Raw genomic sequence first — 26,995 nt, 5'->3', positions numbered from 1 at the left:
AAGGCTTTTATTTAGTTACAAATAATAATAAGTCTATAATTGCCCCAAAGTGTTATAGCAATTCTTCACACCTTACAACCCCTAGGCTTTATTACTATTTTATGTTCATACAAAGACAAATAGCTTATCCATTAATCCACAGGGGACATTAATTAGCACTTCCATTCTTTAAAGAAAGCTACTTCACTTATCCGCACAGTGATCCTCACGCAGCCCAAAAAAAAAAAAAATTCCCGTAGCTTCAGTGAAAACGAAGGGGGAGATACATTTACTGTTCCTAAATGGGGGCATAATTACACCTTTGTTCCCAGAGACAAACAGAGGGAGTTCCTTTCATCCTCTGGTCATTGGCCCCATCGGGAGAGCCCTCCCACACCGTGACAAACGTGAAGCAGCTTTCAGAGCAGGGGGAAGGATCAGGAGAGTGTGTGTATGTGTGAGGGTGTGTGTGCGTGTGTGTGTGGGGTACCGTATGGAAGAAAGCACAAAAAAGAGAATATGTAGTGCAGTGTTTAGCCTTGTCAGTTAGCATAGTTTTCAGAAATGTGGCTGAAAAAGAAAAACCTCCCAAGCACCCAAGATTACCGGGATCCACTAATTATTTGTGCCGTTTTTTGTTTTCTGCTTCCAGCAATTTCACACAAGACATTTAACTTGCTCCTCATCCTGGGCTCTACTGGTTATTTTCATCAGAACTGTTCTCTCTCTTTGCTGTTTTGTTTGATATTTCAAGGCCTGCAGGGGGAATTTTAACACTTTTGTGTGAAAAGTTCAACATCAAGTGAAAGTACGGCAGAACAGAGAGTGAGGCTGCAAAGGACAACAGATTAGCCCAATTCACAGTTCAAACAGTCATTAAAGCTCTCCCTGGCAGGGTTTGAGGGTTGCTCTGTGGAGCACAAGGAGCCACATAAAAGCCAAAGGGACCCCTGTTATCCCGGTGAGAATGAGCCCATGCTGTTGGGAGTGGTGGTGCTGGTTATAGTAGGGGGAGAAAGAGGGGGTCTTGTGGTTCCCCAGGGGGCATGTTTTCTCTCCCTCCCCCTGTCCTGCTCCAGTTAGTTCACTCACTCAAGAACAGACATCATCCCTCCCTCCTTCCCTCATGCCTTCTGGCTCCACAATTGGAAGTCCATTTGCTTTGCTTGATCAGTCCCCTTGCCATGGGCTATGTCTATCATCAGTGCACAATATTTGTAGCAGAATTTTGTATGCCCCACTTGGGAGTAGGCTATCAAGTCCAGATGGGGCTATCCTTTTGAAAAAGGCTACCAAGGCTTCAGCTTCTTTTGCTCGCACTGCCACTGGGACAGAATGCTGGAATCCAATTATTCACCTAATTAGCATCTGCTCAGTCCCACCAGCAGCACAATCTCTCCGTCTCTTCACACACTTCTGATGTTTTGGACTTTTTCTAACAATCTATGAGATGATGCACCAAACAAACTGGCCCAAGGAATAGCAAAACTGAGAAGCACGAAACACGCCAGTCCCCTGCATGATTTGGTGCCACGACTTCAGCACCCCCATAAAGCTCCATGGCATCGGACATGAAAGCACGGAGCAAAAACATTAATCTAATCGTTGTCTGCCTTGACAGCTGGCCACAGGCTGGTGGAAGGGACACTGACAGAGAGGGGGAGTATCAGATGTGGAAAAAGAGTCATTGGTTGGGACACCCAGGCCTGAGGCACCTCGCCCAGGCAGATCAATAGGCCAGAAAGAGTAATGATGATGGTGTGGCAGAGAGCCAGAGCCACAGTAAGAGAACCCAAGGCCAGAATAGTGGTCAATCTGTCATCTAACATGCCTGTCAATTACTAACACACTTCAAGCTACGTGGGGCATCCAATAGCCAGAGATAGCAGGAAACAGTGAGAGAGAGGCAGGAACAGACCGAGGGAAACAGAAAGACAGAGTAAAAGCATAATACTTAGGAGATGAATGGGCACATAATACTGTCATCGTGAGTTAAACCACTAAGGGCAGCTTCTGCATTCTGCTGCACATGCTCTGTCTCTTGTTCCCTTTCTTCCCCCCTCTCTCTCTCTCGCTCTCCTTTTTCAGGCGCTCGGCTGCGTGCTGTAAAACTCTGGCTGTGGCCGACTGTATTTGGTTAAGAGGCGTGGAAAAGAGGCTTCCCCGTGCCACATCTGCTGCTGAGCTGCCGTTATTTATTGTGAGATGCTCTGGAGGCTTTTCAACAACATGTGGAGATGTTTCTGCCGTCACACATTAGATATTACAGGACAGAATGCAAAGACTATGCTAGCTGTTAACTAACAGTCCTTGCCTAGTGCAGGTGGCTTTTTGAACCAAAACAAACAGAGAGTAGTAGAAGCACTACATGGCAGAAGGCCTGATCTACACTTAAACAGACTGTGTGACTGGACAGAGAGAGCAAAAGAGGGGGAGTGCAGGGCGCAACAACTCATCTTTATCGGTTTCAAGGCCATAAATCTTGATGGCCACAGCTCTTAAACAAATACAAATATGATCACAGGGAGAGAAAAAACAAAGGCTGGCGAGTGGGGAGCGCCATGGCTGGTGCCTCCTAAGTGCCTGCCATTTTTCCATCTGTGTTGATTCTTTTAAGAGGGGAGGGAGGCAGCCCTCATGGCCGCACATAACGACTGCCGGGTTGCAACCATCTTTTGGGGTGAGGGAGACGGCCCTGTTGTGAATCAGTCTGGCTCTGCATGCTATTAAATCAGGGACAGAGACTTTTTTCTCCAAACTTTTTTAAAAGAGTACAATAAACCTTATTTGGATGGGCTAAACAGAGGGAACACATGGCAAAATAATGTATAAACTAGAGTACTGACAATGTTGTTAAAAGGACAGAGATATATACACAGAGAGAACAAAACAGGAAAAAACATACCAGCAACCAGATTCCCACCATATTTTTAGATTGTTGGTGAATCAAAATCTGCTTTGTAGTTTTGTAAACCTATCATGATGTTTGCCATTTCAGCTATTTTGCTATACAACTGGACATGTCAGCTGCCAGCTTTAAGAGAGAGAGATGGCATCTCACGCTGCATTTCGACACCATACAAACACCCTGATGGACAGAGAGAAAGTTGAAGGATTCACAAAGATGTCCTCACCCTGCATCTGGTAACTGTAGGGGGCCTGTCCTGTCTGCGGCGTGGTGAAGCCGGAGCTGTAGCTTAGGAAGCCCGTCTGTCCCGGGGATTGGGACTGGCTCAGACCCCCCTCTGTCTTTATGCCTGCCCACAATGGACCTAAATCAGTTAGTGACACCAGATCGGTTTGATGCACAGACAACAGTCAACACACAGGTTTACATTACACTGGACACAGCAAGGCACACAGACTGTGTCTGTTAGCATAACACGATAATCACAGTGGATGAGCACTGATTATCTGCAACGATTTTCAAAACCAAGATCGTCAGTTGTTTAGAAATATCAACTCGCACAGGGTTCTGTCTCACTGCAAAAGAGCTGTCTACTTGGCTGTAAAACCAAAAAGCATGTTAGGACTATGATTGTTTGATTTTATGTTATCATTATTATTATTATTATTATCATCTAAGATAGGTCATCTGTGAAAAGATGCACAAGTAATAAAACATTCTGCTTGTGTTTAAATGGGCTACTGCTTACACTGAATCAGTCACGATGCAGTATTTCTATGCAGCAGTAGGTTGCAGAACTCCATTCAAATAAACAGTGTAAATTCCTCCACATATTGGAGAGTCTTTTGGGGTCAAAACACTCTAAAGACTTTGGACAAATAAAGCTTCCAGTGAGCCATGTACTCTGTACTTTCTCTTGCAATGCCAGAGAAACCAGTTTTTGTTTTTACATTTTTATCACTAATCTTTTAGATCTATGCGAACTGCTTGACAAGCAAATTCTGTTTTATTGCAGTGAAGGAGAATATGCAGGCACTAAACAACAACTCAGCATCTCTGCTGCTTTTGCTTTACTGGAGGAATTGTGGGAACATGGCTTGTTATGAGCAAGGTTGGGCCTGACCTTTGGGAAGGAAATATTTTTCTTCCCCTATGTATGGAAACAACGTAAAGAGCATTCGTATTATTAACATGCACCTTTTAGCAAGACAAGAGGAGTTTATGATGTGTGTCAGAGAAATCTTACCATAGGCTGGGATGCCATAGGGCTGGCCAGGCTGGGGGTAGCTAGCATAAGCTGCGGCCTGCTGCATTCCTGTGGTGTACTGCGTCTGCCCATACGCAGCCATATTTTGGGATGAAGGGGTAGGAAGAATATGCGGATATGTTCTGCTATTTGAGAAAAGAAATATAAGACAATAGTGACAAAGGAAGGCAGGAAGAAAGCAAACCATATTTTACCCCTAAAAACATAACACACACTTTGCTAACTGACAAATTCCTTGTGATTGTGCTACTTCATTTTAAACACCAAGCCAAGCCGTAAGACAGATAGCATCGCTCAGCTCATATACATAGCGAAAGAACAATAAATGGCAAAGGAAATTTTTGCAAGATAATAATTACAACAGATTTCAGAGTGCGCAAGCTGCAGACATCCAGGCAAACAAAGACAGCCGAAAAGCCCCGATCTAGCAGAAGGATCTAATTAAAGACCCAAATGAAGTTGGATGCTGCTTATTTTTTAAAGAAAAATAAAAGAAGCCTTACTTGGAAGGGTAAATCTGTGGAGAGAACTGGTGAGTTTGTCTTGGGCTGAAGCCACTGCTTCCAATAGCTGAGGAGAGTTAAAAAGAAAAGAGGCAAGCACATATTTAAACATTAAGAAATAAGGTAAATATTATCTTTTGCCAACAGAACTTCTGGATTCCAAGGAAACCGTAATTACATTGCATTACTCTATTTATTTCGGTAACCTTATTTAAGGTTGAAAATCGGAGAGCAATAATGAAGTAAAATAATCAGGTAAGAACATCCGTTTTTTCTGCTGACCCGCGTATCTCTGAGATACTCCTGGGCTGCTATGACGACCGCTGGTGTAAACACGCTCAGAATTGTCTGAATCAGTCTCGGCCTGTAGCTTCAGTTGCCTTGGGCCTTCCAAGCCACAACCACATTGGAAGTGACATCACTGATTGTAGGTAATGAGTGCTACTGCATAATCATTCCTTCATTAAGCGTATGACTGTGTGGTTGCACGGTGCTGTTAAAGTTCAGCCACAAATAATTCACAGAAGAACACTTGTTTTGAATCTGCAGCAAAAATTACATAAGCATACCCACAGAAGGTTTCTTAAATTTGAATTTTTTAGATATTTATTTATTATATATAAATGTTATTTGTAGGCCTGAGTTTAAAAGATTTAAATATCAATTCTTGAAAAAAAAGGAACATCCTACACTATTTTTAACAAACAAGAGATCCAGCCTGCAACAGTTACTTAAAACGGTACTTAAAAGTATTTATTTATTTTAATTTAATCAATACACTTTCAGATAGCAGGGATAATTTATTGCAACTGAATATCTAAAGTTGAAATAAAACACAAGAGACGGACTTATACAGAAATAAATTATAGTTTGACAATACATTTTATCAAATTCACTCATAAATCACAACAACTGAGGCAACAATCAGTACTGCCGCATTACTTGCATTTAACTGCAGACGAGTGGCACAGTATTGAAAAATCTGTCTAATTGGTCGTGACATGTAAAATAAGGGATTGGTTGCAGGGGAGCGCAAACTGTATGTAACCCCTCACACACGTTATTAATATTGAACACTTTTCCCACATCAGCAGCACCTGCCACTGGACAAAACCTGCCCTTCTGAACGGAGCTTTGGGTTTCCCCGTGGAGGATATGGGGTATAAGATTACTAAATTTCATTAATATTGTCAGAGACAAAAGTCATACCAGTCATTTATGGGCTTCTAGCGTTAAGTATCAAGTACTTAGTTAAACAGTAGCAAGATAATACCATGTACAGTTGGACGCAGTATTAATAATATGTGTTTACAGAAAATATAAGAGAGTACTGCAGGTTTACATGGATACTAGTGAGGCTAGAAAAAAAATGAATAAGCTGAAATATTAAAACATTAGAGATTATTTATTTTACAATTCTTACAATGCTCATTATACTATAAATATAGTTATTGGTTTTATTTAGCGATGCCCCTGTGTGTGTGTGTGTGTTTATGTCCGTGTGTGAGTGATATTCCTGTGCTCAGAGGAGGGTGTGAAAACGCTGGCTCTGACAGGGTGATAGGGTAACAGCCCGTGGAGAGCATGGGCCACTGGGACGCCATGTCACTCCACTGGACAGACAGGCTCAGCGCATTACAGGTCATCATTCAGTGCTCACTGGCATGGGAACTAGGCAGTGCTAACACATACACGCACACACAACACACGCCTGCACATGTGCAAGCAAGCACAGCATATAAATATGCTGACAAAGGTAAGGTTAGAGTCATTTGTTCTTAAACACACGATGACAGACACACACACTATATGTTTTAGCCCCAGGGACACTTCCCGCGACTTGGCTTATCAGTCACTTATTTGTAGGCTCACTTATCAGTTCTGCAGCTGCATGTTTGTGTGTGTGAGAGAGGCACACAACAGTCCTCCCTCCTCCAACCTCACCTGATCCTGAGAAGCTGTCTAGAGAGGTGTCTGCTACCGAGGTGGCGAGTTCGCTGCTGCTCATTGGCTCGGTTTTAACTGCAAACAAAGAAGCCACATTGTCACCAAATGCACCAAATCAAGTCTGGAAAAAAAAAGACAAATAAAAAAATAGATCAGATTAATACACTAACTACCTCAGGCTTCCAGATATGCACATTCAAAAACTGATATTTTAAAAAATACAGCAACAAGTTACTCAGTGTAAAATAAAAACAGGAAGGAGGGAGCCGTCAAACAACATTCCAGCAGTATTTACAATAATGACAAAAATATGTAAATACATTAGCAACACATTACATATGTATCAGTTCAAACAATTTATAGATATTATTTTATTATTGTCTAATTATTTTTGATTTGGTTTATCTGATGCAATAAAAGAGTTGGGTTTATCTTATCACTGATCCTTATCATTCAACCTGGAGAAAAGCATTTTACATTTAGAAATGTGCGTGAGCAATTTCCTAATGTAAAGCTTCCGAAATGATTTTAAAAATCTATTTGAACTATTTTGCAATATATTGCATATAAATCAAACTTTAATTTGACAGTGCATTCTACTTATCACAAATACTTACATCTTATTTTCATTTACATTTAATGACTTATCTGTACTTAAATGCAGCATGAAATAAAAAAATCAAAACTGTAGATGTGTGTTAGAGTAAAGATAAAAAAGAGCTCCGCTGGGATGTACAAGTACAATTGAAATGTCAAGAAAATGTATGGTGTATAAAATCTTTTTAAGAGTGTAGCGAACGCTGTTTGACCTCTGCTCCATTATACAGCTCAGCAATAGATCTCTAAAGACAATTTCACAGCTTTCTGACAGCTCAGGAATCTTTGAAATCCATCCATTTCACTTCAGGCGAGCTGGAGGATTTTTTTTTTGTCTTTTTTGGCAAAACAAATTGACAATGTGGGCAAGGGAGTCATGCTCAGTGGAATCCCTCATGGTTGAAGAAGCCATTTGCTGTCATGTTTTACATGTCTCCGCTATGCTTGTTCAGCGTAGAAACATATGTTGACGAGGGGCAATTCTTTTGAACACACCGATGACAAAACAGTGGTAAGGTGCATGCATAAACTAGCACACGCTAAGTCCACAGAGCACACAGTAACCTCTGTATTCAGGAAACAGCATGGAACGGCCAAATGAAAATAAAATAAACAGTATGCAAGTTCACAATCTGACCATTAATTAACAATGGCCTCAAATCCAGTCCGTGTCAAACCATGCTTGAAACAGAATACCACAACAAGTACAGCAAATACCAAAGAGTTTCTGAATGAAAGGCACAATAGTTGAGGCAACTTGCAGCTGATAAATATTGTATTTTTGAGACAATTGAATTTACTTCATGAGTGAAGTAGGTGGTTAAAAACATAAACTACAAAGACTGCTTTCATCCTTGCTCTCAGTTGAGAGGGGAACACACCAAGTATTGTCCTTTCATTGTGTCACTTAGAGTAGACAAACCTGCAGCGGACTGTGAGTTAGAACCTAACAACCAGTCTGCAGTGGTAAGCATTGTGATGTTATCACCTATGGGAAAGAAACAATGGCAAAGGGACACATGACAGTCTGCACCACGGCTATGGGTCTTTGAGGTCAAAGCACAGGCTAACCTGAAGACTAAGTGACGGGTGGGGTGTTTTTAATAACTCTCGTGTTGGTTTGTGACATGGGCATGACTGCTTCACTAAACAAAGGCTCAGATTTAAGCGCAGGTGAATCACCTGAGTAAATAACTATGTACAGTAGAGACCTCATGCAAAACTCCATAATTTCCATGCTGTGGGCTTTGAATAATTACATGGTCACTTAAATAAACAGCTAATAGTCGCTGGAAAACAAATACTAGTAGAACTGAATTGTTTTAGATAGAAATTCTAGGGCAGCAAATAGTCTCTATGGTACAACATAATTTACATTGCAAATATGAAGTGCATTCTCGCCACTGTTTTACTGGCATACGCATACCTTCAGTGCCATTGGGTGTCATGGAATTGTTATTGATGTGGGAGTTGTCGAGGTTGGGACCATTAGGAGATTCACTGCTTCCACTTACTCGGCTGTGAGGACTGGCTAGATCCTGCATTTCCATAGACCTGCTGAGACACACACACACATGCACACAGCAAATCAAATTACACATATCACTCTGGTTTCAGGGAAGACACACAGCTCCGATACACAATGCAGTTTACGCAGTGTGCATAATCCAGTAGTCCAGATTTAGGTAAATACAAAAGTGATGAAAAAAGTACTATTAATTGCTAAGTGAAAAAAAATATTCCAATCAAATTATATTTCAAATTTACAATTCACTGCAATTTTACTAATGGCTACCTTGCACTTGATATTTTCAATTATATTTAAAAATAAATGACAGGGATAAAATGAACACATGCAAATTAACGACATATGCAAGGCAACATGTGACAAACACACACACACACACACACACACACACACGCACGCATGCACAAAAGCAAAACCAGAGTGGAATGGCAAGCTACGAAATGAATAGTAAACATCTTGACAAGACGGTTTCTGATTTCTCTCATTACAACAATCTCACTGCAAGTCACTGTTTTACGCGACGTGAACACAAAGTGTTTACTGTCAATTTACTTGGATGTATCTTTAAGCAAAAATGGCCTTAAGTGTATATCGTTTTGTGTGGTATCGGAGACTGTTAACAGATGTTTGCTGGTTTGAGGCAATGGTTAATATGCCTGTTAAAAGTGCAGCACTCTGCTTGATTATAAGAGCCCATGCCTCAGTGATGGGCAGATGAGAAGCTCATGAGGCATGTGTTTGCTCTGGCAAGCTCCTTAATTGTTTCTGTGTTTATACAAAAGACCACGCCACTGAAAACATTATTCTATCTTCTCATTTGTGCGCTCAAAGGATTTGATCGAGTATAGACAATGGAGTAGAAAGAAGGCACGAGTGATTTGAAAAGTACGGCCACAAACTCCAGACCCCATTTGTCTCTGCCACTGTTCCCATTGCAACAGCAAGTTAATGAATTAGGACAAAATGTTTTGTACATTATACTGTCATTTCCAATTATATTCCAGGGTTTCTGGGTATCTCTGCTAACGATACACATTGGCCTTTTACACAAGGCCACAAAGATAAATGCTCAAGTAAGTCTGAGTAGTCTGAGTGCTATCAGATGGCATGAAGAAACCAGAATTATGAGATAAAAAGATTAAATTATGATTTAAGATGATATTATAATGTTATGATATTATGATACTTTGCTGTATAGCTTTGCAAATGTTGTCCCGTGGTTCAAACCCAATTTAATTAATAATAGAAAATACATATTTTAAGCATTATATTACAAAACAAAAAGACTAAGCTACAAGTAACAAAAAGTAAATAACAATGATACAAAAGGCTAAGCCAGTCGTCTTCACGCATACTCCAATAATGGAAGCTGCATTTTCCTTTTCCCAGAAGAAAAAAATTTACTTCTCCCCTAAATATATCACACACTCCAAGCATACAACAACAGAGGTACAAATATAAGCACATTAAGGATCGTCCAGAATAAACTAATCCGATTTCAACACTTCACACTCACTACTTAATCCTGTTTTCTCCTCCTTTGCCCAAACTTTTTTCTCATTAGCTGGTGGCTAAAAAGCCTTCACCATTTCCAATCAGACAACACAGTAAGCTGAGAGAAGCTGACAGTTGTTTAGCAGAGTGTCTAAGGCAATCTCTGATGCTGCTGGCATTGGCTCAACTGTGCTCTTACCTGGACCTAGATGACTTTGAGTCCTCACAAACCACACTCCCTTTTTTGTATTCTGCCTCCACCTGCCCCAGCAGAAACAATGTCACTCCTTGTTATTGCAGCTCGATGTCACAGTCCAGAGCCATCCATGACACAAAAAGGCTTGTCTGAGAAAACATTATTGTTATTCTGGAGCAGAATGGGAAGAGGGGAACAGAGGCGCACATTGTCTCTAGCCGAGCCGCAGCCCAACTCCACTGTTGTTTCCTCCTCCAGGTCCTCCCTCCTCCCCGAGCAAGGGGAGCACAGCCAAATGACGGAAAGGTGATTCATCATTGGTCTACGACAGCTGCAAACTGGATTAGCCCTCCCCCAATCAACATGCAAAGCGGCTTAGCCAAGGTAAGCAGGAAGGGGTGGGTGGGTTGGGGTGAGGGGAGGGGTTGTGGGGCCAAAGGAGTGAAGGTAGGCAGAGGGGTGAGGGGTTGGGGAGAGCAGGGGCTGAGGGGTAGCAGAAGGTGGGAGGGCCTGCCCGCTTTCCTGCTTGAGGTAGCCTGCTGCTGGAAGGAAGATGGGACTTGTTGAGCAGAGACAAGTCAAGCATGACACCCCTACCATCTTCAGCAGATCTTTCATCTGCAATTGACACTATCTGAAATTTATCAGCGCTCCCCCTCTCGGCATACTGACAGGTCCTAATGACCGTCAAGGCTGCTTCCCGCGGGCCTGCCCCAGCCTGGGGCCATGGCACAGCACAGAAATACTTAACTTCCTAACTTCACAGCCTATTCACAATGAACAGAAAGGCAGAGAGAGAGAGAGAGAGAGAGAGAGAGAGAGAGAGAGAGAGAGAGAGAGAGAGAGAGAGAGAGAGAGAGAGACAATATATACACTTACACAGACATTATATAAATGTTTTCTTTCTCTGTGGCAACACAAAATCTCATGCTCGTGTCTCTTTCTTTAGCACAGAGAAACATAACTCATGCCTGTATGTCTGCATGTGTACACATACACTTATGCACAGGGCACTTCAGAGGCCCCAAGATCAGTGGTGCAAATGCACACACGCACACACACACTTACACACGCAGGGCACTTTAGAGGGCCCCAGATCAGTGGTGCATCTCAGACAATGAACGAGACGGGAAACAAGAACACGGAGAGCATATGGAGCCACATATGTTTCCTATGACGCTACGAATGCCTCTATTACTCTCCTTTAGCTGACAGTTACATTTTGCTGTCCACTCCCGCTCTGCTCGTCTCTCTCCAAACATCAAGCAGAGCCATATACTTGGCGTGGCTATAACACTATATTAGACCTGACTCCAGCCCACCATGGGATTACAGGGTCCAAAAAAGGTCAAAGGTATTCAGCTGGTCAGGAAAAAGAAAAAGAAAGATATAATGTCTTTTTTTTTTTTATTCTGGCATGATTTTTTAATGACTGACTGTTTACATGAGCCAGGGTAACCTGAGCTGCATGGTCTTTTTTTCTTCTTTTTTTTTTCAACAGGCTTTGCTCTTCACACCAAGGCAAAGCCTTCATGAATACCATTTCAGTTTAACAATTTGCCCTCTCTCCCACTGCTCATGGTACAGCCATCTTAGCAAAAAAAAACACGTTATATTTCATTCTCACTTTAGAAACTGCAGGCAACAGCAGTGCCTCCTCCTGGCTCAATACTAAAATATGTTGAGGATGTAAAAAATACAAAAATATCAATGGAAAAGAAAGTCCACAGAGGTAAAAGCCATAGAGGCGAAAGAGAAACACATTTTGCCACAGCACATTAACAGCGATCACAGGGTTGGAGAGAGTGTGTTGTGGTGGAGAGATGTGGTATGGTGTGTGTGTGTGTGTGTGTGTGTTCTGGCTGGTTTGTCTGTTCAGCAGTGCAGGCCAATGAAGCCATTACCATGCTGGTGTCTCGGCTATTGCCAGCAGGTGAAACCATCCAGGTGAAGCGAGAGCGGGGGAGTAAGATGGGGGGAGGAGAAGGGGGGTGGGGGTGGGGGGGATTTAAAAGCAAAAACAAGCCTTTCTTCTGCGCCGCTAAATATTTATTGTTTTAAAGAAAAAAAAGGGCTGCATTCAGCATCTTTGATGTGCTTCTTAGTTCAACCTGAACTGCCAGGTCTTTGAAGCTAACAAGAACAAAGCCAGTCTAGATGAAGCGCTGGAAGTGTCATCAAGAGAAAAAAAAGAAAAGAAGAAGAAGTGCCACAACACGCTTCACTCACAGTTGTTTGCTGGCCCTTTTGTTTCGCTTTACGTATTTCAAGACATGCGTTTCCAAAGGTAAACATAGCCACAGCCAAGCTTTTAGCATAGATCAACTCAGCATGCAGGCTGTCTGACCCAGCACAAATCGTTTCTTTACCTTTGCTACATATTTCGTTACTATTCAGCCAAGAGTTACTAATTTCACATGGACGGTGTATCACCTGCAAACACGTTCGCTTAAAAGTATTTCCACATATTAAAACAACAGTTTTTAAACAGAGTTTAAAAACCAAAGATTTATCAGTGAATTCATTTTTAGGGCATAGTCCTTTGAATTTTACAGTCTATGTAAGCCATGTGTTGTGAGTTACAACTTTTGAAAAACAATGCTTTAATCAAAATCTAACTTTAAAACAACTAATCCCCACTTAAGCTGGTCAGCTGAATCCACATGGTGGCCCAGGAAAAATAAATCCACTCTCAAAGAATGTAGATGCAGACAACAATTGGACACAGATGTGAGTGGAATTAGGCACAGTTTACAAAATGCTACACTTCACTTGTGTCTCTATACGTGGCCGAAAAAAATGACGGCTGCCAACAAATGCAACATTAAATAGCTTGGTGTCTTTTCCTGCTCAAAAATAGTTTTGATAAGACAACCATTGCACATTTTTAATAAAATGGATGGACATTTGAAATTACATATGGTTTTGAACATTGAGAAATTCTGTTATTAAAAAATATATATTACAGCACTACAAAACTTAATAAAACACAAGTTTAAACCCAACCTTTTTTAGTGAAAATAACATGAAATATTACCTTTTATTTTTGTCTATGTGATGACCATTTATTTGCAGATGCACTGTACTGGTTTGTACTTGGTACACAAATGAGACTTATGGCGACAAATTATTAAAGAACATGGTGCTTCACACACAAATTTAAATTTTCTACTTCTCTGTAATTATAAGCACAATTATTAACAGATGTGCTGTTTGTTGATGTGAAATTTGTCTCTCTCATTTGGTGCAATCTGACATGGTGCTCCAGCAATTCACTCAATAGCTACATTAAATCTGTTAATACTGTGCTCTTCAACCTTCAAAATTATTTCCAGAAGGCCAGTTCGCCTTTGAGGGGCCATCAAACAAGATTTAAGGTGCACATTTTATCACAACCTGCCTACCACCGTGACCGCCGCAGAATGAGAGAGGCTTTACACACAAAGATGAAAGAAAATCCCAGTGAGAAATCTTAACGATTATATCACTTTAATGCTCGTGTCTCGTTATTCTAATTCTCTCAAATCTGAGGCAGTGATGAAATTATTATCTGCGCAGGACAGGAAGCAGAGGGAAATTCTAAAAATGCTTGGTTCATATCAACATTGCAGAAGGCAATAAACTTGTAGTTTTAAATGTTTAAACATTTTTATATGATCTGTACCGAGGCATGGCGTGCTACACCACACACTTGCAGCACAATGTAATCCCTTTGAATATAAATTTCTGTTTAGACTTTCGCCAACTCAGTAGCTTCCTTATTATATTGTGCAACATAAACATATTGCCATTTACAAACAAACACACAAGTGGCTATTAGTGATTGAGGACCTCTAATGGCAATCAACAGAAATCTCTAAAAGCTAATTTCCTGTTCTTTCAGCCACATATTCCAGATCCAAACAGTGGCGTGTTAACAAAATAACACCCCACAGTATTTAGTAAACAACCCCTACCCACTAATCACCCACTATAGGCTACTTAATAGGAGGTCCCCCATTTCCTTCTTCTTTCTCTCGCGCTCTCTCTCCCCCCCTCTCATTCTTCCTCACAAATAGCTGGATCAATTAGCCCTCTGTGTCTTTCACCATTTTCAATCTCCTCTCTGAGAGAAGAGGACACGGGCTAGGGCCGGCTAGACACATCCACACGGAAGGCATCAGGCCTTGGGCAAACAATGCCACCGTCACCACCGACCACTCCTGCATGTACACACTGCTGCAACACATTGCACGGAGCTCCGCAGTCAGGCAGTGGTAACTGGTCTCTCTCTGCGCAAAGCAAATACACAGTGTAAACAGCACCAAATCAGCCCGCTCATTATCTGTTAATTGGATAAATAAGGTTATTGTGCGAGTGAATGGTTGCAGCAGGCGGTCGCACATGCTGTCATGTTTGTCTACACGGAGCGGAGGCCACTCTGCAAGCAGTCTGGCCCACTAGCCTGTCCTAACCTCTCCATTTCCTCCCTTTCATCTGCAAACACACACCTTTCTAAACACACCGAAAAGGGCATGCATTTGAAAATCACAGGAATTAGAGGATGAAAAAGGAAAGAGCACAATTTCAGAGAGATGAAATGTCCTTCACACACACACACAATAATTCCCTGACTTGTGATGTAAGCCTGTGATCATACACTGAACATTAAACCAGAACATCCTTCAATTAGAGAGGCTAGTGATTACAGTGAGTCATTTTTCTACACGCGAAATACTGGCGAGCCGAGTCGCAGCGCGGCCGGGAGTCGAGGCCTGTTGTCTTCGTTCAGACGCTGAGAGGCTCTCAGGTCTCCTCGCAGCATTCCTGGCCTCAGCAGATGGCATTAGATGTCAACTGCTTTAACTGTGCTGGTTGTGTTTGTTCTGCCAGTCAAAAAGGGACTCCTGCAGGGACCAGCATGTTTTCCTTGCATGATCAAAAATGTAAACTGGGCCAAGAAGAAGAGATCCCATGTTTCAAAAGGGGAAATGTGGATGCATTTGCAGTTAGTATATTACTCTCTCATTCTAGTAAAGCCTACTCTTTTTGCAGTTTAAAAAAGCTATTTTTAATTAGGAGTGGAGAAAATATTTAGGTGTATAATTTTTAAGACGGAAATTTTAGGGGACATCTTTGTACAAATCTCATTTATAATTACAGACAAATTGGAGTGTTATATTTCTAAAACGTTTGGACATACTCTATGTATTATAAAAAAACCCAGAAGATTTAGTCAGATTTGTAGCAAGTATATTGTAATATACTATACATTGTTATTTAAATAACATCATCCTTACATCCTTTAATTGACTTCTTTATTAGAATGTGAGTTGCGTACACTTTCAGTTAAATTAAAACTAAACATTCATCCAAAGCAAGTGTTTTCTCAGCTATTTATCTATAATCATCAATGAGGTGTAAAGATTTAAGCCTTCCTCTTTGGTTGATATTATTACATTATTATACATTTCAGAATAGCTCTATAGTATTACAATTCTTACAATAATAACAATGTAGTATTTGCTGTTTTAAACCATAACAATTAATGAAATGATTAGTGCAGAAATTAAACTGTTACTCCTACCACTATTTTGGTATAATTGCTTTAATTGAGAATTATATGTTAAATTATATTTGATGCAAACTGATGAAAAAAATTAGATTATTTCACACACACACATTGAAATACTCAAAAATTAGACAAGGTAAGACAAGACAGTTAGTAAATTAACATCACACACAGAAATTAAAGTCATACTCACTACAATTATGGTTGAATCCCTGTGCGTTTATCCCTTCTTATATCTTCATTAAAAAAAAAATCTTCTGCAGAAAGATCGTTCAGTCCAGCAGAACGGACAGCAAACTATCTAAAACAGTTCTTCAGGTGTTGGTAGAATGTGTAGCACAATAAATGTAAACTACAAGACTACTTTTTTCTTTTTCATTTTAGGTGTTGGAACCCATGGAGCCCCGCGCCGTATCTCAGGAGACCCAGTCCTAGTGAGAAAGAGAGTTGTCCGATTACTGCTTCAGGCAGTGACTAGTGAGTGTCTGAGGAAGAGGGAAAAAAAGAGAGAGAGAGTGAGAGAGCAAGGGAGAGGGAGGGAGAAAAGGCAGTGAATGAGGGAGGGAGAGGGAGGCTGCTGCCGTTTGAAAAAGCAGAAAAGTTGCTCGGTGCTCTTGCACAGGAAGACTTTGGGTCTGGAGGAGGCACAGGGGAGTTGTGCCTCACACTAGCTCCCCATATGTCAGTCACTCACAGCTTTAAGCAATAGAGCCCTCTCTTGATTGTATCAGTGGAGACTAAGACAATGAAATGGCAGATCCACCGGCTTGCCTGTCCATTGGAACACCAGGCTCCGCTCACACACCCCAAGGGCCCACGCTTTTCTTCTCCCCCCTTTCGCTCTTGTTTTTGTTATGCTCTCCCCCCCCCCCCACCACAAACCACACTTTTTTGCTCTCTCTTCTTCAGTCCTGGGTCACCGCTGGATTTCGCTTTGTCATAGAGGGACATCGGAGTGTAAACAAGGGTTTAGGTCATTAGCTTAGGTGATGTGGAGCCGGAGGTGTAACAGCGGCCGAGCGGCTTGGCTCTGTCTGTCTCCACAGCAGTCAAGTGGAAGTCCTCCGTCAACACATACACGCCGCATCTGTGTGCAAGGTAATGACTGCCTTCTGTCTGCTCCAGGTTATTATTTCAACTGTGCGAAGCTACTACACAAGGCCACACTGCTACTGATGAGCGCAAACTGGTGATTTATTCAAGCCGGTGATGAGGCTTGTACAGCTTTTGCTTCAATATGACATGCCATTTCCCCCCCCAAGAATATTAGTTCTTTGTGATGAATGGCTGAGAGGTCAATGGACCATTTCAAATTTGTTTAATTTCCACATATTTAAACTGCGGTTGAAATACCAAATGTGGTACTGAAAAATGATTACCGAGAAAGAGGAAGTCATACATTTACTATAGTAAAGAGGTGGTGAGAGAAGAAGAACACCCATGGCTAGAAGAATAGTATACTGTGTTAGCGGTTGGCCTATGTTTGCACTGCTTGTACATCTCTGTTACCTACTAGTCAGTGGGTGATGATAAGAAATAAAAAATGATGATGTGTGTCACTAAAAGAGCTCATTCAAATCTTTTTTTAATTATTTATTGATATGACAAGTTTCGATCAAAAAAGAACTAATAAATGAGTCAATTTCTGCTTCATGAGCTGTAGAGTTCACAACACATACTGAAAGCAGGTCAACACAAACCAACCTCTGTAGCAGTAGTCATGTGACAGAAATAGATCCGAGCAGCTCCTGATTTAAATACACTGCAGTAATAATGTGGACGTGCTGGAAATGCAAGTGCTACCTCCATTTCCAAACGAACTGCCCACAGGTAAATCCACAGGCTCACGTTTCAATATTGGAGCATTAAATATATTGCACATTGAACAGGTTCTTGATAACTCAGTTGGCTAATAGATGCTCAGGGACTCTCAAGTAACTATTTCTAATAGCGGAGGGGTACACATGCCTACTGAGTTTTTGCATTTACTCTTTCGCTCTCTATTTCAATAAGCATCTGTATAAAATTAGCCAGAGATGTAATTTTGCAAGTGAGTTATTTTCAAATTGCACAGTATAATTATCCAGAGTTGTTTATGTCTCAACGACTAAACTCAGATTTTCCTCATACGCTCCTGCATGCAGTGCTGTATGGTGTGTTTTGAATCAAGGCTCCAATCAACCTCGTAGTGTTACTGCTGATGTATTTTAATGTTCCACAGTATTAATTGAAAGGCTGTTAAATGCAAACAATCGCATGTAAAAGGTAGGTTAATCCTTGAATTTAAATTGTCAAGATGTTGAGTTTGAGAATGATGCAATTGCACTTCATTAGGCATTGGTTGTTTACCTTCTGATTTAAAATAATCACATTTATAAAATAGTACAGTTTAAGAAGCGCTAAGACATAATCTACGTAAGAAACGCATCATTAGATGCATAAATTAGAGCAACATAATAATCTTTTCTGCAACTTTAAAAACTTTAGAACCTACATCTGCCAAATGGAAGCTTAACAAAAGATGCACTGATACTGTTAACTGACATCAGCGCTAAAACACCACTTGCCAAAAACTATATCAAGTAAGAAATTTGAGAAGTGAGCTAAGATTAAATGTGAAGCCGTTCTTTATTAAGGATTATCTTGATGGGACTCAATGGTCTTCATGTGGGGTTGCAGGGATGCCTGCCTGCAATTTAGAGTGAAGAGAGATCTGCACTGTCCTCCGCTGCCAACAGGTTATCCACTCAGCTTCTCACACACATGAAAATAGACTCACTTCCAAATGGCTGATTTCGTTTTCGAGATAAGGAATGGAGGCTTAATGTCCATCTAACTGGAATTCTAGTACTTGGAAAGTTTTCGATCCGAAACGGTGGCCAGTTTTTCCTCTTGTTGTTCCACAAAGGAGAACATCTCAGTAAAGTGAGTTTACTTATCTTGACAAAGAATACATAAACAGTGTGAAAGAAGCAGAAACGGTGTGACAAGAGATCAAATGGAACAGATGAAACGAAATGCTAACACCCTGGTGACACAGTTGCAATATTTTCATATGCATATGCTGCAAAGTTGTTTGGGTAGAACTACTACAGTGTTTTTACAATGTCACACATTGGGAGGATCAAGTTCCTTTTTTGACACAGGTCTCAGCAGAGCGTTTCATGCCAAACCTTCCCCCAAGAAGGGAAATCTGAACTTGGGATAACGTTGGATAAAATAACAGTTTTTATATATTTATACAGGCATTACCAGGTGAAGTGTTCACCTATTGACTAAGGAGAAAATACAACAAAAAAAACTTAACTACACAAACCTTCCACCCTCCAGCCTTGCTCCTGACACAAGTGGGACATTAAGTTTGCTGGATGGCAATTTGTCAAAAAGCTCTGTAACTGCTAGGTACTGGATATTCCTGAGTTATTCAACGTGCATAGTTTCCTGTTGAAAATAACCAAGCTGCCCAGAGTGACATATCCTTGGTAAAGCAAAGCAACACTGATGACCAAGGGAAATTCAAGATAATTTTCAATACTATTCCATTCCTCCTCTGTTACCACTGCTTGTGTTTTCACATGGACTCTGTAATGCTAACTTAAAAGCAACTTGCATAGCAACAATAACAGCTACAGCAATCAACCCAAAAACAAAAAGCAACATCATTTTGAGGCCCAAAAAACATGTTACCTTGAGTTTAAGATGTCTTTCTGCATACAGTATTCAAGTATATACAATATAACATTAACCCATCTATCTAGCAGGCTTTCATTAAACTCTAAAGAAAAACTCTGATGACAGGTTGTCACCACAAAAAAGATTTTGACAGTGCAGACAGATAATTTTGAAGTCCCTCAAGGTAAATTAGTAGCAAGTCAAGTGCTTTCAAGTGGTGAATGAAAGTTACGAGTGAAGCCCGAAATTCCTCATAAACAAACATCAGGTTGGCCTGCCTCACCGAGGAGCAGTGATAAAAGTAAACACAGCATACCTCAACATGAAAATACATCGGAGCTTTCCTCCACAGAAAACGAGGAACAAAGGAAATGGTTAACCTCAGTGGACGTCACAAACTTAAATCAACCGAGTGACCTTATCGTTGTAGCCATCTTGATTCCAAAGAAAACAAGCAGAATATGTTTTGAATTAAGAAAAATACCCATTTGTATGCTAAACAAAATAGAGCAAGCACAGGCAGTCTCTCAGAAGGAGCTTCAAGAATTTACAGAAATAATTTTATATTAGTTGCGTTACAAATCCCAGTGGATAATAACTAGTATTTGGTTAAATAACACCCAGCAGATAGATAGGCATCCTTGCATATACAATGAGAGACAAGTTGTACTTTATGACCAGTGAGGCACACCTGGGGAAAGTCTAGGAGGACCCCGAAAATCCTCAGACAGACATTTTATTGCTCTCCAATGGCCCCAAAAAAGCCAAACAAGCACACTTTGGAGACCTATTACTCGGAATGAGACATCACTATGGCTTGGAAGTATCACCGCTGGCATTACGTTTAAAATATATAGCCTGTTAAAAGATAAAGAGAATAATAAGACTAAATTCAGCTTAATAAGTTACATAAATACTATTTTGAGATTTATGTTATCCATAGAATCTGATTTTAATTATCAATACTTGATTTAAGAAAGCCACAATATGCATTTCCATGCGGGCAGACAGCATTTTATATATGAAAGGTTTCTCCTCATTCAGATTTCAACACAAACCCTTCCTATACTGATGTGGAGGACAGCTGTCACTGGCATTGAGGTTGCTCTGGAACCAACACATTTCCCTTCAATTATCCATCAAAATCTTTGAGGCAAAAAAGTATGTGCATGCAGAATATTCTCAACTTTAAATGCTGTTTTAACACCTAGTATTAATACTTGGTGACAACAGTTAATGTAGCGTGTAGATGTGCGTGTGATTCTCAGCAAACAAAAAAGTGCGGCAAAAATGAGCTTCCATGGATTTTTAAGGCAATTATTAAATGTTTATTTAATTTACTAAACAGGCCAGATTTGAGCCATACTTTATACCAGAGATGATTGCCTTTGGGATATAAAAACTATCCACAAGCAATGATCTTACTGACTAAATATCTGTGATCAAATACTCAAATATGAAGGAGTGATGTTTTTTTGTTCTATTAAGCTGCTTTTGTCAGGACTCAGTAGTGTGTTTTCTAGTTGAATGGCCCTCTGCTTCTACCACTACTGACTCTGCTCCACCACCAACAAAACAACAATGCTTACATACTGTATGACTCATCTATTCTGCTTCACACACACAGTAGATAAACACTCTCAAGTACATTTTCCACTAAATCCACCAAATTGTTAGTGCATTTAAATAAATTGTTGGATGAAGCTTTGCTTCACTGGTGCAGTTTGAAATTAACTAAAAAAAGTCTTCAGTGACACACAAGTGCACTGGAGAGAAGATATGTATACAGTTCTTACCTCTCAAAGCTGCCATACAATTTGCAAACAGAGAAAACATTGAATTAATTGCAATTAATACATGTACATTGAAACAAGTCATTTTCTGCCTCCACACCCTAATTTCACAGCAGCAAGCTTGAATCTTACTTTGATTGCAAATACAACTGTTGAATTTGATATTGTAACTTTGCAAGCTGGGCAGATATCAGTGGTTGTAAATAAAGTAGGTGGTATTAGGGCAGTAAGTGGATAGTGTGACTTTCTGGTAGTAATGTGTTATTCTTGTTTAAAGACAGAGCCTCATCAGCAACACCACTAAATCTAAGTCAGCTGCACCCTAAAATACCAATATGTTTGGTAATAAATTTTCAGCGCCCTTCTAATGGCAGCATTTGTCAGGTCTACCCCAACTGTCTGGGACTGCTTCTGACTTGCACAACCCGGGCGAGCAGAAATGTGGCACTCCCCGTCTTCTCCACAGCTGCCTGCCCAGTTGGACCCAGGTCAGCAGAGCGCTGGGGGCCGGGTGCTCATCAGTAGGCTTGCAGTGGGTCTGGCCCAAGAGGAAGGAGGGGCTGGTCATCACTGGGAACTTATGTTCACCACAGCACCAACTCCCAGTGGGTTAGAGTACAAAAGGCAGAAGTTATAGACTTAACCCACCCCCTCAGGCTGACTCTCTGTTGCGTTACCCCCTCCCACCCCCAACTCCTAACCCCCTGAGTCACTCACCAAACCCCCACTAGTCCAGCCACTGTGACATTTGTGAAGCCAGGAGTCCACATAACAAAAACACATTAGGCAAATGTCTGGGGTCAAACGTCTGTTTGAATTGGCCAGATGAAAGCCACTTAGATTGGGTCTGTGCCATTCTGCTTAGCAACTAAATACAGTTACAAAAGAGGCAGTGCTGTGCGAGCCAGTGGTTTGTCTCACTGACAGAATATGCTACCACATTCAAGTTCTGGTACTGTGTGTGCCAAGAGACGATACAAGAGCCTGGCTATTTTAGCCTGGGGTATTACCAATCAGCATCTATCCTGCATAAATAAAACAGAAATACTACAGGTCAGAAAATAAATTATATTTAACCTACATCCACATTTGTTCTCTAAGAAGCAAGTGCAAGCGAACACAGCAGGAGTATAGTATTTGATGAATGGGCATTCCAATTGGACACCAGTTTTCAGTAATGTTTAACTCCTGGACAGACTTAACAGCTGGGCTTATCTGTCTACCCGGCCTCCTTCTGCGTGTCCACTTAAAAAAGCAGAAGCTCGGATTATCCAGGCACCAAATGCCACTCACTTTATAGAACAGCGGGAAACATGCTGAGCTGCACAATTTTTCACAGCCTTGAGGATAGTGTGAACTATTAGCAGCTTGCCGAACTGGTGGGTGCCTCCAATCACGCTGGTGTCAGAGGAAGCATGACAAGAAGTTCCAAAATAACCGATGGGATAATCGCAGTTTAATACTCTGCGAGAAGAGTGCTGACGTATATGCTAATACCTTACCCCAAAGTACCTCTCTGTGACTTCTGTGCATGTGTCTGGTACTCGTCGCTGCCGTCATCATGAGCAAGGGAGACAGCCTTTCATTTATTGTTTTTACTAGAGAACTACTGCTACACTATCAGTATCCAATGAACAGGAAGAGCTGTCCGAGTTACTTTACATATGCAAAAGCAAAGACTGCATCATCCAAGTGAGGAGACCACTAACAGTGGGTTATAAACCAGGAGGAAACAACAAATACAATTAATTTAAAGTAAACATCAATCCAGTCTAATTGTAATACTGGTCCACTTTCTTGAGACCTCAGACTTCCTAATGCAGTTCATTTGGACAAACATATCATTGTGAAAGACATCAATAGAGCCGACTGGACTAAATGATATGCCAACTTTCCATGTTTGTTTCCTCTTGATGTGTTTGGAACAGCAGTGGCCCCCACTAAAAGGTGACTTCCTCTATGAGGAAATGGAATTTGCAATGCACTCCTTACAGCACACTCTCCCTTTGTACTTGTGTGAAAATATGTTGTATCTCATCTAGTTAGAACTACTTGCAAGTGATTTGAGGAAAAACAGTCACATTTTACAGTTTTCCAAAGTACCAACCAACATATTGGTGTACAGTATTGCTCTGCTTCATTGTAAGACTTTATGCTACAGATAACACAGTTGTTTTATAGTAACAGGCAAACGCATGGTGCTCTTGAAGAACTGAACTCAAACATGCCTTTTTGCTACAGTAAAAAAAAACACAACAAAAGCAAAATGCAAGAGACAAAAACATCACATGACCTCCTCCTGGCAGGACATTTAAAAGTCAGTTTATGTCCATTAGACAATACAGCCTTAGTGCAACAACAATTATTTTGTCTGCTTTAGTTCTTTCCACAAATTAGTCCACCGCTAGAGGTTTTTCCTGTAAACTTTGTTGAAAAGCAGCATTATTGGAGTTTAAAAGTGATCACGAGGAAGACCGTACAGTCAAAAGGTGCATTTCAAGAGAGAAGTAACAAACGGAAAATGGAAGTGAATAACCACACCAATGTACTTAAGAGTGAGCATGACACTGAAAAAGTATTGACATGTCAGATTTGCGTGCATTAAAAAGCTTTAAAGAGAGAAACAATTGATTGTTAGTTAAGTTAATGTTTCTAGTGCATAAACTAAATGGATTCCTATTGATATCTGACCTCTGTAAAAGTCCATCTCATTATTCCATCTGTTGTGTAGCTTCTTTAAATCTTCTCTGTGGACTCAAAGGTTTCTTACTGTATCTACATTAGGTTATCAAGAAGCAACTTGACGGCAACTGAGGAACAGAGAAATAGAGGTAATGGTATTACAATATACTATACATGAAATGTATAAAACTAGAAGTTAAAGACAGATTTTGTAATTTGAGTTAGGTTTGATGCAGCTGCCAAATGCCTTAAGGGAGATCTCTTCTTGAACTCTGTATTTGACACCTTTGATAATTAATATACCTTTTCAACCCTGTGAAACAGAGATAAATTATCACTTTAATATGGAAGGTTCCCTGATTAATCTTTTGCTAAAGACGCATTCAGTGAGGAGAGACGTGATGAACTGCCAAGGACCTCTGATGATGAACATATGAATCATCAATACCAGCAGCTCTGCACATATTTACCAAAAACCCAAACAAAACCACAACAAAGAGATTCCGGTCATCCGGGGCATTGCCTCTGACTCCAAAACAAACATTACGTTTTGTTACAAGGATCCGCTTCTTGAGGGGGGAAAAGCAGACAGTGGGAAAACGGGAGAAGAGTGTGAAGCTTTCTTCCTCTTGACTTTGTGACTCAGTTGCTAAAGCCCTAGGTGTTTTTTTTTTTTTTTTTTGTTCTCAAAATACTATCCTCTCTCTAATTGACTTTCAGTCAATAAAAAGCACATAAAGATTTCTCTCTTCTAAATGAATGAAAACAATTGTTGGTAACGCTTTCTGTGCCCACTAGTACCAGCTAGATAGACCTATAAATAGCTCAGCAGCCTGCCATGGAAACAAACAACCGCCTAGCCTCGGATCAGTTACAGGAGAAGCAACTTTTTATAGGTCACAAAAACTTCCAGTTGCCTAGGAAACAATGTGGAAGAATAGTGCGCTTTTGGACACAGAACAGGTAATACTGGTCAGGGCAATTACAGGGCCCATTTTGCTGAATGGGAGTTATCAGAGAGCTGGCTTGGGGTAATTGGGGGTTTGCTCATTCATTGGCCACAGACTGTTCTGCTAACGCTGCACCTGGGCCAAGGCAACTTGAACAACTCACAATAGAAAGAAATGCCTGTTTGTTTTCTCAAGCCTGGGGAAGTATCTGCTGGAAATCTGTCAAAGGATGGGACTGGTGGTTTAACAAAAAGCCACTATCTGAATATTGATTTCCATTTTGACTTGGGTAATATTGTTCATTCTGTAGCCAAGCTAAAGTGGAACGCAACGGATCTGCTCGGAGTACAACTGTGTCCAGGGTTCAGAGCTGAAAACCTGTTGCCTTTCTACATGTTATATAAGAGCCATTTATGTTCATCGCTTGCTCTGTATCTGCTTTAGATTATTTGTGCATTAGAAGTTTTAATATTTTTCTTGTTGGCAAGCAAGGTGCTTCCAACTGTATTTATATTGTTTCTCTCTAGGCCTCTTGGGAAGCCCTTTGTTTCCGTACTGCGTTTGTTGTGGATACCTGACTACAACTCTCCCACATCTGGATTAAACTCTTCCTGTACCTGTTACTAAAATCCTGTAGACTAACCTCCATTCACAGCTGTGACTCTTGGAAAGGCCTGGCCACCGCGTGATGACTATGCAATTTACAAAATTACAAGCTAGCTGAAACCTTGCCCTAAAGAAGCCCCAGACTCTGCCTGAATTATTAATCAAGTATTGATGAAGGCCTGATAAATGCACTCGGCTCACCATCCCAGTGACATTCTTGTCTCCTGCCCTGGGCCGCTTCTGCAGCTCTCTGCCTGCCTATATGTTTCTGTCAGTTGATACAAAAGTTATAAAGATGTGAAATTAGCTCATTTGAATCACAAAAGGTAATTGTTTTCAACAATGTCTCATCTTACAGATCTCAACTGTACTGCTATCTCTCATGCCTGGGAACTCAAATAAGCACACTTTCGTGCCAGGTAATTACAGTTTCACACTGGGTGACAGTCGACAATCTTCCCCTATTGTGTTGGCCAGCCACCAAAGTCTTCTAATGTGCTCACACAAGGGGAATCAACATGCCAACCTGATGGAGGTATACAAACATCAGCAGAGAATTACAGGCATAATTTTGATTACTTCTCTGCCTTTAGGTATTAATATAAAATTCATCAAGCTTTAAGAAAGTGTAGAGAACTCATACTCTACAAAACTAAAACATAAATAAGTTCATGTAAACACACCAGTCAAGGCATAATGCCACACATGTATTGAGGTGATGTTAATTTAGCAGTATAATGCACATTATCAAATGACAGCCAAGCACTTCTGACTGACCTCTGGGCCTGGCCGTCCATATTTCCACCACCATCACCTCTAGCAGCTGCGGAGCACTCAATAAATTGCACCTTTCACAAAAGGAAAAGGTGATGAATTGAAAAATGTTTAGCCTTTTCATGCATTATTAATGCAGCCTGTCCCTCAAATCGGCCGCTGATAAATAATTAAAATTAATCTCATTATGGGAGTTTTCATTATAGGATAATTTAATTAAATGAAAGCCCAAGGACCTCTGAGGGCCTGGATCCACTAGGGCCCCATGCTCTACTCCTCTAATGGGTCAAGGACAAGAGAGTGCATTGGTAATGCACAGGACCCCATACATTATTTAATGGATCCCACTAAGTAAGAACAGATCAATGATAACTTGTCATCTCATCAATGTGTTGAAAGCATTCCAGAGCCCACTGCAGGACAAATCCCAAAACTGGAGTAGAAAAATATCTGCACGCATAAACGGAAAACCCACACGCACGCACAAACACATTTACTGTACGCAGAGCAATGCCACTGAGTGTCATTTGAGGATGCAGCTATGAATA

At 40.8% G+C, this 26,995-nt stretch overlaps 1 protein-coding gene across 15 annotated transcripts in view; it reads right to left on the bottom strand.

Annotated features, from left to right (window-relative positions):
• Positions 1–26,995, bottom strand: part of eya1 (EYA transcriptional coactivator and phosphatase 1) — a 61,213-nt gene that overhangs the window by 22,816 nt on the left and 11,402 nt on the right. The window contains exons 3-9 of one of the 15 annotated variants that reach the window (XM_038727361.1): positions 16,164–16,401; positions 8,628–8,758; positions 8,124–8,189; positions 6,602–6,679; positions 4,658–4,724; positions 4,134–4,279; positions 3,114–3,251 (exon numbers count right to left, since the gene is read on the bottom strand). In XM_038727361.1, the coding sequence (XP_038583289.1) occupies positions 3,114–3,251; positions 4,134–4,279; positions 4,658–4,724; positions 6,602–6,679; positions 8,124–8,189; positions 8,628–8,751 (619 nt within the window). In that variant the 5' untranslated portion in view covers positions 8,752–8,758; positions 16,164–16,401. Of the gene's footprint in view, positions 1–3,113; positions 3,252–4,133; positions 4,280–4,657; positions 4,725–6,601; positions 6,726–8,123; positions 8,190–8,627; positions 8,761–10,422; positions 10,665–16,163; positions 16,450–26,995 lie in introns of those variants that run through there. The other 14 variants (XM_038727378.1, XM_038727426.1, XM_038727419.1 and 11 more) reach the window with 14 other exon arrangements.

This window comes from Micropterus salmoides, unplaced genomic scaffold, assembly GCF_014851395.1.
Source record: "Micropterus salmoides isolate LMB-PRFRI ecotype aquatic unplaced genomic scaffold, ASM1485139v1 Ms_hic_scaffold_1, whole genome shotgun sequence".
In the NCBI taxonomy this organism is placed as follows: Eukaryota; Metazoa; Chordata; class Actinopteri; order Centrarchiformes; family Centrarchidae; genus Micropterus; species Micropterus salmoides.
Note: the sequence above shows the minus strand (reverse complement) of the source record. Positions and strands in the feature narration are given on the sequence as shown.